The sequence below is a fragment of the Ovis aries genome, chromosome 3, assembly GCF_016772045.2.
Source record: "Ovis aries strain OAR_USU_Benz2616 breed Rambouillet chromosome 3, ARS-UI_Ramb_v3.0, whole genome shotgun sequence".
In the NCBI taxonomy this organism is placed as follows: Eukaryota; Metazoa; Chordata; class Mammalia; order Artiodactyla; family Bovidae; genus Ovis; species Ovis aries.
In genome coordinates this window covers 217,857,794-217,871,162 of record NC_056056.1, presented here as the reverse complement: position 1 = coordinate 217,871,162, position 13,369 = coordinate 217,857,794, and the positions used below count along the sequence as shown (strand labels likewise).

The 13,369-nt window shown below is 41.6% G+C and overlaps 1 protein-coding gene across 2 annotated transcripts in view; it reads left to right on the top strand.

Annotated features, from left to right (window-relative positions):
* Positions 1 to 12,555, top strand: part of SLC25A17 (solute carrier family 25 member 17) — a 41,113-nt gene extending 28,558 nt beyond the window's left edge. Inside the window, exons 5-10 of one of the 2 annotated variants that reach the window (XM_060411566.1) lie at positions 4,218 to 4,334; positions 5,305 to 5,450; positions 5,539 to 5,634; positions 7,779 to 7,861; positions 9,669 to 9,785; positions 11,449 to 12,555. In XM_060411566.1, the coding sequence (XP_060267549.1) occupies positions 4,218 to 4,334; positions 5,305 to 5,450; positions 5,539 to 5,634; positions 7,779 to 7,861; positions 9,669 to 9,785; positions 11,449 to 11,596 (707 nt within the window). In that variant the 3' untranslated portion in view covers positions 11,597 to 12,555. 2 annotated transcript variants of the gene reach the window in all.
* The last annotated feature ends 814 nt before the right edge of the window (positions 12,556 to 13,369 follow it).

Here is a 13,369-nt window from a genome sequence, read left to right as displayed (position 1 = left end):
CCAAAACTCTTATCTCCCTTCTCTGCTTAAATTTTCTCCTTAACTTTATCCTCTGACATACTACATATTTTCCTTGTTTATCCTGTCTTACACTATTAGAACATACACTTCGCAAGGACAGAGATTTTCATTTTTTATGTACCTGTTGTATCATCAGCACCTACTTAGCACGTAACATTGTATGGAAAAACCCAAACGAATTTTTTTTGCCAACCCAATACTAAACACACAATACATATTTGATGAGTAAACCATAGGTGACTTACTTGCAGGTCATAAACATTTGCTTCTCCTAAAATACACATAAAGTCACTTAAGAATTGCTAATTGGGCTTCCCTGGTGAGGATCAGTGCCAATGCAAGCGACTCGAGTTCTATCCCTGGGTCAGGAAGATCCCCCAGAGAAGAAAATGACAACCTACTCCAGTATTCTTGCCTGGAGAATCCCATGGACCGAGGAGCCTGGCGGGCCACAGTCTGTAGGGTTGCAAAGAGTCAGATACAACTTAGTGACAGGCTAACTTTTTACTCTTCAATTCATATCTCAGGTAAAAAAATATCTACTGGCTAGTTTTATATGTTTCCACTTGCTTTAAGAAGGTAGATTTAATACCAATAAGAATAAAATTTCTAACTGCTCTTGGAAAGAATAGACTTTTTGGGGTGATAGTGAATTCCTGTCTTTTGAGGTTTTCAAAAAGAAAGTGAATAATCACCAGACCACTTGGTGCTTGAATTAGGTCCACAGGGAACATGTGACTATGTCTAGAGATACTTTTGGTTGTCACAACTGGAGGGTGCTACTGGCATCTAGTGGCTAGAGGGCCGGAGACACCGCTCAACACCCTGCACGTCTGCACCCCCGCCCCGCCCCCGGCGTGTGAGTGGCGCAGGTGAGAGGCCCTGGAGTAAGTGATTCCTATAGTCCTTAATGATTCTGAGATGCTTTGATTATAGGTCCTCTCTTTTTCTGAAGGTAGGGAATTCCTTGGAAATGACTGTTATGAGTTTTAAACTTCTCCTCATAACATGTGTTTATATCTTAATGCCTACGAATTTTTGTTTGTTTGGCTGCACTGTGGGGCTTGTGGTATCTTAGTTCCCTGACCAGGATGAACCCCTGCCCCCATGTGGAAGCACCGAGTCCTAACCACTGGACCCCCAGGGAATTCCCCAGTGCCTGCGCATTTCTACCATTAGAACAGCTTTTTTCTCTTCCTTCTGTGAACCCAGTCATTGTATCACAATCACTGTAGGAATGAGTTACATTATCTCCCGGGAGAACTAGGCACAAGTACTGTTGTTATTCCAGTTCTGCTAGAAACTTAGATTTGTTACTATTTATTGTATTTTCACAGGAAAAAAAACACATGTAGCTTAAAACCCTGGGGAAGAATTTGAGAACAGAACCTTACAGATAACATAAATGAAGATACTTGCCATTTTTATGAAATTGGAATTTTTGTCAATAACTCTTTTTGAGTGCCAATGGTATTATCATTGTTGTGACAGTTGAAGTTAATTTCCTGCCTTTAGGCCTTAACTCTGGTAAGGCAGGCCTGTTCCTGCAGTGCATCAAGCCGCATTCCTTTGTAGGGAGCCAGACTCTTAGACTGGTGGCCTTCATAGGCCATTCTCTTGCCTCAGCGGTCATGGCAGACGTTCCCCAGAAGAGCACCCAATTAATGTTCTCTGTTTTTGTTTTCTGTCCTTAACTCAGGAGACTCACTGCTAATAAAACTTCATTTTCAAGATTTCAGAAGTAAATAGCTGTGTTCCAATTATTCCCTGAATCAGTGAATGATTTTAGTATGTTCAGTTGCTGTTCTTCTTCTCTTAATTTTGATTGTGTTTTCCTGTAAATTATTTTTCTATGAAAAAAGAAAGAGAATAGAATCACTCGAATTGGAAAGAGAACAGTCTCCTATTCTTAAGTAGGTAAAGTATTGGTATTCTCATCTTAGAGCTGAAATAACGCCCATAACTTGGAACTGGTGAAATATTCTACACAGAAACAAGCAGACAGCTTTCTTTATTCTGCAGCTATATCCATCGTGCCTTAGTAAGAGTTGCAATCACTCATCATATTCTTTTGCAGCTGGTTTTTCCTCCACAGAAAAATGTCCTTTGCTTGCTTACATAGGGTGCAAGTCTTCATCTTGGATCCTCAGGTGTTTTCTCAGAATTCATAAAATGAAAGTGGTTAAAAAGTAACCTCTCCATCTATTTGGCTTAGAGTATGAACAAAGATCTTCTCAGATAAAAAGCTTTGAAGTACAGAATGTTCTTACAAGGACTTTATATTCTCTTCTTTAAATGATATGATGCATTTTTGTACTTGACATTGTCCTTAGAATCCTCTCAGTCTTTCCGCTCCTGTGGGTAATGGGATAACGTAAGCAGAGTCCTGAATAATGGCTAAATCTTCATCTTGGCTGCATTTCCTCTGACCTGTTCTGTGTGTGCCTACCTCTCGAATAGCACATGAAGGGAATTTTGATTTCCAAAGCATTTCTCTAATGGGCGACCTATTTCGTTTGTTTAGAAAGGTGTTTGCACTACAGTACCCACAGAAGCTTGTGATCTCGGGTTCTGAGCTTGCCTGTCTTCATCTAAAACAAAAGCAGCAGACTGCTCAGTAGTACTTTCCAGTCTGATTTTTCTGACTGTTGGTTTTTTTGTTAAGCTGTGTGTACATTATATTGAATAGGAATACATTATAAAGTCTGGGCAAATGAGTGTGTATTGGTACTCTTTTATCTTGGCCTCTTGGGCACTGGTGCTCTTTTAAAATGAGACTTGCAAGAATCTTTAGTTGAGGCTTTTTCAGATTATGACCAGTATCTTGACAATATATGAAGATGTTGAGTCCTAACTAAAGATGGCTCCTGGTGTTCCATGAAAAACTCTAACAGATACAACTCATCAAATGATAATGCCTTTTGAGAAATACCTTCTCATAATGTTCCTAAGAGAGAGGTGCCAAAATGTCTTGCATTCCACTAATGAAAATTCAGGATTCGGATTTCCTGGCATTTTCACCAAGTTTATTAACTTTGGTGTTATCTGTATAGTATGTTTGAAATTCCTTAAATCAAAACATCCTTAATCTTGCTTTGTTGCTGTGGTGGTGGTTTCGTTTTTGATTGCACCATGCTACTTGCACGATCTTAGTTCCCAGACTAGGGGCTGAACCCATGCCTCCTTCAGTCCGAGTCCTAACCACTGGACCCAAGGGAATTCCTAATCCTGTTACTAAATGATTTCTCTTCTTCATGAGTGTGCCTTTCACTTCTGAGTGTGGCCCGATAGCTTGGTATATGGTTGTTTGCTGAGTTTGTTCATTAGTTTACTTGTTAAATATATATTTAACACACATTTATAAAGTATATACTGTGTGTCAGGCACTTTTATTACAAGTCTGTCTGGTATTTTTCTCTAATCATTTCAGGACTGATGAGGAATATCTTAATATCTCAAGATGGTGCTAAAATTGGGATCGTGTGTTTTCAAAACAGAAGCACCTGGCTCATTGTATTGTTCCACTCTGAGGCCACCTTGGGTGGCCAAGATCCCCATCCTTAAGCTTGTAAGAATCACGATGCTTGTGAAGCTGTTGCAGGTATTTTTGTGATGGTTCATAACGACTGCTTGCTGCCTGTCTGTCCTAATTCCCCAAGTGATGAGGAACTCTTCTGTGAGCTTCTAGTCCCTGTCGAAGTCCTTTCAAATGTCACACTTTCTCCCACCTGTCTTTTATGGTACTGGATCCATACTCACTTAAAACCCTGTGAGCTACTTACATGAGAGTTGGAAGGTGTGTGTTCTATGTGATATTGTCATGGACTTTTTTAGCATGTGATCAAGAAATCAGTTCCCTCACATGAAAGCTGTTTTTAAAAACTGTGTTTAAAACTATATCAAAATTGCTACTTTGGATGCTGCGTAAATTGACAGATTGCCTCCTAGTGTACAAAGGAGGAAACTCCACACTCTCCTCACTTGGAGAGGTGCTGCTGCCGGCCAGCCCGCTCTGAGCAAGGCTTCCGAATTGCTTCTAACAGTGGTGGCTTGTGTTGTACCTTGGCACAAAGGGACACCTTACCTCAGGTCTCCTAGTAGGTCAGCAGAAAAATAACTGGAACATGGATGCGTTTAGCTTTAACATAAAGGTTACATTTTGCTTTCCCTTTGTCTTGCCCCCTTTCTCTTTACAGGGGTGGTGAATGTGCTGCTCACGACTCCACTCTGGGTGGTAAACACCAGACTGAAGCTGCAGGGGGCAAAATTTAGGAATGAAGACATCGTACCGACCAACTACAGTGGTATCATTGGTGAGTGTCTTTTGGATGTGTTTCTTTTTAAAGGCTCTCTTTTCTCTTTGTATCTGGAATTTATCACCATGATAAAGCTACATTAATGGACAGCCTCAAATCTCAGTGTCCAACAGTAAGCATTTGTTTAGCTCCTGTGTCTGTGGTTTGGCAAGGATTTGATTCATCTAAGCTGACTCCAGCCTAGGAGTCTCAGCTCCATGCGTCTCTCTTCCATTTCCTGGGACCAGCCTCAGGATATTCTTCTCTTGGCGACAGCAAGCGCACAGGAAGACACGCCCGATCATACAACCACATTTCAAGCCCCCGTTTCCATCTTGTCTATTACCATTGTCTTGGCCAATGCACTCCAATGGCCAAGCCTCAAGACAATGGGTAGAGAAATATACCCGTGGAGTATAGCCCATAGAGTGAAGGTGGGAGGGGATGAATATTTCTGAAGAATAATCTGCTACTTTTTCTCCCCCAGTGTTTTCTTTGGATAAAGATACAAAATTAGTGTCTGATATCTTTGAGCTTCTGCTTTTTAATAGTATCACACTGCCAGGTTCTTCTTTCCCATCTTTCCCTCTTTATAATGAGGACAGTGATTTTCTTAAAAGGCAGTCCTATAAAATGAACTCCAGAGCACTGTCTTATCTTTTTCTGTACTCGCCTTCACTGTGAAACCCACTGGCTGTCGTTCCCCATTCTTTCTGTGTAACACAGAGAGCTCGGTGGTGGAGATGATCAGTACCAAGGAAAACTTGATCTGCTAACCCCAGATTTGTCAGGAGGGGTTGCCAACAATTGAAATTAGTCTCTCAATAACTCAGTGACTGTCAGTATCTGTTGATTCTCCAGAGCAGTTAGCGGATTAACTTGTCATTGCCAGAAGGAAATCTTGATAGAATCAGTCTGGCCTGTGTTCTGGGCACATTGTCTTTCTAGTTAGGGGATTGTCCTCAAAGGTCCTTGATTTCTCTCTTAGATGCTTTTCATCAGATCATCCGGGATGAAGGGATCCTGGCTTTATGGAATGGCACCTTTCCCTCCCTGCTGCTGGTCTTTAATCCTGCCATCCAGTTCATGTTCTACGAAGGCTTAAAGCGGCAGCTTTTAAAGAAACGAATGAAGGTAAGCCCTGATCTTGAAAGCTGCAAACAACCCCTGACACCTTCTCCCTGTGCAGACTGATGCAGTTCATTCTTTCTTTGCCTGGCAGCTTTCTTCCCTGGATGTGTTCCTCATTGGTGCAATCGCCAAAGCAATCGCCACCACGGTCACCTATCCTATGCAGACAGTACAATCAATCCTGAGGGTGAGTGCTGGGCTTCTCCTGCATTTAGACAAACAACATTCTAAAATAATGTGGTTTCTCTGCTTGAAGCAGTGTTAATAAAGCCATGAAGTGCTCCGGAGCATTTCTCAGCCACTTTCCCGTTGGTTGATATTTTGCTAACTTGTCAGGCTGTCAATTGGTCTTCTCTTTGGCTTGGAACAAAGTTTACACTTTGCATTTCATCGGTCACCTGCTGTCTCAGAAAATCCAGGTATGGAGGAAGTTCTTTAAAGACCTCGGGAACATAGTGAGTTTGCTTCCTTCACATTCAAGTTGATTGGCCTGGTGCACAGGGTAGATTTCCCTTTATAGAATCAGAGATTCTTTCAGAAGGAATGAATGATTTAGCTTTTCTGAAGTATTTTCAAATTTCTAGTTTTTCATTCATTCAATTATTTATTCTTTGAAATATTTTTTTAAGTACCCATTCTGCGAGCAGCTGGGGTGCACGTGGTGAATAAAAGCCATGGTCCCTGCCCTTAGGAGTTAACCGAGGAGAGAGCGAACAAGTAATCAGCATAAATAGGTCACTGCAGATTGAGGAAGGAGCTATCGAGGAAGTAAGCCACATTCTGTGATTTAGAGGAGAGGGCCACAGTGGGGATCGTCTCAGATGGCATGATTGGGGCGCGTCCTCTGAGGAGCCCTGTGTAAACCAAGACTTAAAGGAAGGTAAGGACCCAGCCATGCAAAGAGCAGAAGAAAGAGCTTTCCAGGTAGAGGGAACATGGTGTACTAGGAGCTTGATGAATCTTAGCAACGGAAAGGGAGGCCACTGTGGCTGGAGGTGGCTCAAAAGGAGATCAGAAAAGAAGCAGGACGGCTATGAGTGATGACTGGATTTTATTCTCACGGCAGTAGGAAACCATTGCAAGGCTTTAGACGAGAATAATGTGATCTGATTTATAATTTGAGAAGACTACTGTGACTATTCAGGCTAAACGAAAAGAGACTTTCAGGTTAGGAGGCTATTTTGGTCACATGTGAGATGCGATGGTGGCCTGGCCTAAGGTGGTAGTGGAAAGGGAGGGATTCACGTTGTGTTTGGGAGAACAAATTCAAAGGACTTAAACCAACGAGTAAAATGGAGGCGTTAATGAAAGTATTTTAGTTTGAAAAGATTATTCCCTTCTGTTAAAAGTATTTTTACCAGTGGACTATTTTTCAATTGGTACTTAATATAAAGAATTTCAGTTGCAGTCAAATAAATGTATTTTGACATTTTTATAATAGAAACATAACATGAAGAGCTTGGACTACAGAGATTCTAACTGATTAATGTTTATCATAACTTCTTAAAAGACTGCAAGCCTTTCCATCAGTATCTAAATCTTCATCCTGGGCATGGTTTTTTTCTTTTGAGGTAGAATTTTCCCCATGATTCTCTGTAAAAATGAAAATTCTCATGCTTGCTTCATTGAAAAAAAATTCTTATTTTCACTTATTTCATTGAAATATTTCATTTGTTTCATTGAAAAAAGAGGATTAATATAATCTAAATACTAAAAAAGCCACCAGGGGCTTCCTTAGTGGTTCAGATGGTAAAGAGTCTGCCTGCAGTACAGGAGATTGAGGTTCAATCCCTGGGTCAGGAAGATTCCCCTGGAGAAGGGAATGGCAACCTGCTCCAGTATTTTTGCCTGGAGAATTCCATGGACAGAGGAGCCTGGCGGGCTACAGTCTACCAGGTTGCAAAAGAGTCAGACATGATTGAGCAACTAACACTTTCACATATTAAAAGGGTATTTTTATTACCATGTGCTGTAAGATGTTACTCCAACATAAGTGGAAATTAAGATTAAAAGAAAGTGATAACAGGGCTTCCCTGGTAGCACAGTGGTAAAGCGTCCACCTGCCAAGTGCAGGAGACTCGGGTTGATTCCCCTGAGGAGATCCTGCGTGCCGTGGAGCGGTTAAGCCTGTGCGCCACCACTGCTGAGCCTGTGCCCGGCAACAGGAGGAGCCCCCGCAATGAGAAGCCCAGCCACTGCAACTAGAGGGCAGCCCACACCCAGCAGCAGAGACGCAGCACAGCAAAAAAAGAAACAAGTAAATAAATAAAATTTTTTAAGAAAGAAAGCGGTAACAGATGGTAATTATTTATCTTGTTCCTTCTTCCTTAGTTTGGACGTCACAGACTCAACCCAGAAAACAGGACACTGGGGAGTCTTCGGAACGTTCTCTATCTCCTTCACCAGCGAGTAAGGTGAGCTTTGTAGATGTTTCACATTCTGTCCTCTCGCTTAACAGCTGTCTCTGCCAAGAAGTGGTTGGATTTGCTTATCTTGTATTTTTGCCTTGGCAGTGGCAGCCTGAACGCTTCTCCCTTGCCTGCTGTGCTCAGACATTTCTCATTTAGGAGCTTAGTGACACATGAGAGCATTTCGGGAAATTGTGGAAAAGTTCATGTCCTTGATTCTTCATTAGTTACAAATATTCAGGATTTCTTCAGAAAGGGAATCCTCCAGTGAAATCCTGCCATTTCCAACAACATGGATGAACCTTGAGTGTTTTGTTAAGTGAAATAAGTCAGGCCGAGAAAGACAGATATTGTGTGCTTTCACTCATATGTGGAATCTTCAGACAGACTCATCGGTGCTGAGAACAGATTGGCAGCTACCAAAGAGGAAGAGGGTTTGAGGGTGAGCAAAACGGGTGAAAGGAGTCAGCTGTATGGTAATGACTGATTATGGGACCTGTGGTGGTGATCACTGTGCAGTGTAGAGATGTCAAATTATAATGCTGTACACCTGAACCGTGGGATTTCCCTGATAGCCCAGTTGGTAAAGAATCCGCCTGCAGTGCAGGAGACCCCGGTTCAATTCCTGGGTCAGGAAGATCTACTGGAGAAGGGATAGACTACCTACTCTAGTATTCTTGGGCTTTCCTTGTGGCTCAGCTGGTAAAGAAATTCGCCTGCAATGCAGGAGACCTGGGTTCAACCCCTGGGTTGGGAAGATCCCCTGAAGAAGGGAAAGGCTACCCACTCCACTGTTCTGGCCTGGAGAATTCCATGGACTGTCTAGTCCATAGGGTCACACAGAATCGTGCATGACTGAGCGACTTTCACACCTGAAACAAAGGAGAGTACTCCTGTAATCTAATATAGAGACTGCTCTGCTGAGTAGTGCTCCATGGATGACGTATCCCAAAACCCCTTGTAGATAGAAATAAGTGGGTGTCAGAGAGCTGCAGTCATCATGGGAAAGGGAAGGAGGGTAGGCAGAGGAACAATAGCTGTCATCACAATTACGGCAACAGTGATGATAGTGGCAAGAGGAGTTAGCGTTTTTGAGCTATTATGTGGCAGACACTAAGCCAGATCCTCTACTTGGGTAATCTCACTTAATCCTCACAGCAGCCCTTTGAGGCAGGTACTGTCGTCATCTCCCCATTTCATTTAAAGGGGAAATCAAATAGGTCAGCACCTTTGAGGCAGAAGCTATTATAACTTTATTACTGTTCCTAGATGTAAGATATTTTAAACTAAGTTTATTATAAAGATAGAATATGCTTGGGATAAAAAATTAAAGATAAAGAATTGGTGTAAAGTTAAAAAAACAAAAATGCTGATCATACCCAGTGTTGGCAAGAATGAAGCAACTAGAACTTCCCTCTGCTGGTGGGAATTCAGAATGGCACAAGCACTTTGGAATGCAGTGTGGCGTTTTCTTATAAAGTTAAGCATACGCCTCCTATAGACCCAGCCATTCCCTTTCACGATATTTACCCAAGACAAATGAAACATGTCTACACAAAGACCTGTGTATAAATGTTAGTAACAGCTTCATTTGTTAGAGTCAAAAACTGGAAACATCCCAAATGTCCATCATTGAATGAGTAGGTACAAGCTGTGATATACCTGTACAGTGGAATACTATTCAGAAAGGAAAAAGAAATATTGATACATGCAAAAATGTGGGTAGATCTCAGAATAGTTATGCTGAATAAAAGAGATCAGACAGAAAGGAATTCATGTTGTATGATTCCACTTTTATGAATCCACCTGCCAGTGCAGGAGACGGGAGAGACGTGGCTTCAGTCCCTGGGTTAGGAAGATCCCTTGGAGAAGGAAATGGCAACCCGCTCCAGTATTCTTGCCTGGGAACTTCCATGGACAGAGGAGCCTGGTGAGCTACAGTCCATGGGGTCGCAAAAGAGTTGGACACCACTGTGCACACACACACTCTCATCACTTAAACTTAGAAAATTATCTACAGTGACGGCAAAGGGACGTGAGGACACCATCCTCCCAGGGATGATGGATGATGGATACGTTCGTGACCTTGAACGTGGTGATAGTTCCCGGATGTACCCGTCAGTCAAAACTCGTCAAACTGAAGCCATTTAAACTTTAATAAAGCTATAAATACATGCATGTCTACACTTTTCTGACTCTTTTCCAGGAGATAGTCACTATTAACAAAAAGTATATGTGTTTCCAAAATTCTGTATAAAAAACATATATTTTTCGCTCCATTTCCAGCCCCCTCTCCTCTCTGGAGAATAGTACGTGGTGCTGGAAATTTGTGGCTTCTGATCTTTGCTTGGCCTTTTTGGTGACCAACCCCACCCAAGAGTCCAGCAGGAATCACCTCATTAGAACAGAAGACACTACTGCCACCCAGGACTTAAGGGATTTAGGAGCTCTGTGTCAGGAACTAGAATCAAAGACCAATTGTTAGAATAAAGAAATGTTCCTAGTGTTCTTTTCTCTTAGGAAATTATAAGCAAGAACTCCTAGAACTCTATGCCGGGAACTGAGGACAGGGACTAAATAGATTTTTTTTTTCTGTTATCTCCTAGCAGATCTCACCTTGAGAAACACCAGGGTGGCATTTCTTGGGTTTCTTGGGGGAACATAAGTTAGCTAATGAACTAGAATTTCATGAGTCAAGGCTTTTCATTTCTATTTATCACATGATTCACTCCAGATAATAGGTGTTCGCACATAGCAAGTATGTAAAATGTAGAATAGCTCCTGAATGGAGCACTTGACTGACTTTTAATATCTCAGTCCACATGCGTGCTATGTAGAACCCTGGAGTTGCTGATGAACCAGCAGATGAGATTAATTCAGTCTCAGTAATTAGCTCTGGAGACGTCATTTACTCTGAGCTTCTGTTTCTAGCTGAAGCATTCTTTTCTGTGGTTAGAGCAGTCGTTCTAAAGGGCTGGTGTCCAGGCGGGCCTTGTCATCCTCATCACCTGGGAGCTTATTAGCAATTCAGATTCTTGAGTCCCATCCCAGGCTTAATGCTTCGGAAACTCCGTGGATAGAACCCAGCAATTTGTGGTTCACCGAGCCTTCCCAGTGATTGTGACATACACTAAATTTGAGAACCACTCAGTTATAAGGTCAGATGTACAGAAAGACTCGGAGAGATTTTCATTCCTGTCACTTTCTCTAGTTCTGTTCAGGCTACAATGATCTAAACCAATTGGCAGCTCTCCTACCATTTAGGGACTGTTAGGTTGAAATAACTTTGTTGGGAGAGCCTTAAAGTCAAGATCTAAAAGTTCTTTGTTAATCTTAGATGTTGGCATTAAAATGGTTTTAGGATTTTAGGATCTGTACCCTGTCTGAGATACTGTCAGCATTCTGCTGATTAATCATGGCTTTGAAGAAATAATCAACTTTTATCAATTCCCAAGCACCTTCAAAGATAACGTACTTAAGTAACAGAAGTCTGTTAATATCTAAAACTTTGATTGCTTCTTTTGATCCTAAGAATAAGCCTTTGCAAACAGTATGTTTCTTTGAAAACCTTTTGTTTTTTCCTCTCCTTTCAGGCGTTTTGGAATTGTAGGACTCTACAAAGGCCTTGAAGCCAAGCTGCTGCAGACGGTCCTGACTGCTGCGCTCATGTTCCTTGTTTACGAGAAACTGACGGCCGCCACCTTCATGGTCATGGGGCTGAAGAGCACGCGCAAGCACTGAGACACCTCTCACCCCCGCCCCCGGCACTCAGAAGTGCTCCAGATGGGGGCAAGTGATTCCACTGTACTTGCCCCTCCCACGGAGAAATCTGCCCTCGCTGGCTTGAGATGTATCTGAGGGCACACACACGAGCACGGTTACAGCCAGCTCGACTCCAGCTCGACTCATTGCCAACTCAACTTTTTTGATGGTTGGTTGAGTCTTGTGGAGGAGGTTGGACCAATGGCCATATGAAAAGCACACACGATCGAAAACCTAAAAATGAAACTTGATGGGGATTTATTGATTTTCCTGAAGGGAATGGACTATTGCTGTCATGTATAATCTTCTCCAGTTAAACTCTTTTTTAAATTTACCAGCTATTCTCTTTCCCTGAACCAACCCCGCCCCTGCCCCCCGCTGCCCCCCGCCCTCCAGCTTCTACAACCAATTTGCTACCATGTAATTCTCTTGGTATTCTCCTCCTATATACTTTTGCACGTCTTCATCTTGGTATTTTCCTCACTAAAAATGTTATGACTATGCCACAGGCATGACTATTATTCTTGAGCTTTTTTTCTCCTAATTAAGGAAAGATATCTTCTTTAGTGTGTGAACTATTTATTTTGTGGGGGAAATGAAAATTATTAATTCCAAATGATTCTCTTATAAACTCTTTATAAGCATCACTTATTCTTTTGTATCTGACATAATTAAAAAATATTTATTTTGAATCAACCTTTTCATTACAGAACTTGAGGTTTTGTGTTCACCCATATGGGCCCCAGTAGATTTTAAGCACAAAAGCGATTCTTAAAATTTGCCCTTTACAGTGTTACATTGGGTTTACAACCAGCTGGTCAAAATCACAGAAAAGGGAAAGGGAGCAGATACCTTGTTTAGGCTCTGGAATACTGTCTTCTTTTATAAACTCATGGTAGAGGCTGTATATTTTAAGAATAAAGTTCTGGTTAAGGTTATTTCTGTTTGAAAATGTTGCTTAGAGTCCTGCTACTCAAAGTGTGGGTCCCAAACAGTAGCATCAACATCACCCTGGGAGCTTGTTGGACACCCCAGACCTTCTGAATCATCTTCTGTGTTTTAACAAGATACTCACGTGATCTGTACTCATCAAAGTTCAAGAGAACTTAGAGCTCCTGACTCCACCGAAGATGCAGTTGGTTTCAATTATGGAAACCAAAGATCGATATCGAAGGACAGGTAGACTAATGTATTATATTAGAGCACCCTGTGAAAAGACCAGAAGTTCTGTCATCATTTACGTTCACCCCACAGCACATGTTCAGGTCGGTAGGACTTTCATTATGTGGTCAACAATGAATTTTGACGTCTCAAGGCACTCAAGAAGCAGATTCTCTTGGCATGAGTAGAACAGCAGCTTTTTTAGACTTTATTTTAGCCCCTATATCAAAATGACAGGTTTTTCCTTTATAAGCCTAATTCAGTCAATTCGAGTAATAATGAAGTGTCTGTGTCCATTCTATACTAGAACTTAAGTTCCATTTTGAGAGTGGAAATTTATTTTCTCTCTCGTCCCTGTGGTAATTTCAAAATACATGATTATTAGACTAGTAATAATCAACAGATCATTGTGTTGTTCTAGAAAACAAAAACTAAGAAGAATGATAATCTGAGACACTTCTCTAAAAGCTAGAGAATTGGCCCCACTAACTGCTTTTTATTATATGTATATATTTTATATTTTAAAGTGTGTGTGTGTGAGTGTGTCAAGGCGTGAGCAGGGAGCTTGGGGGAAGAATGACCATAAGATAC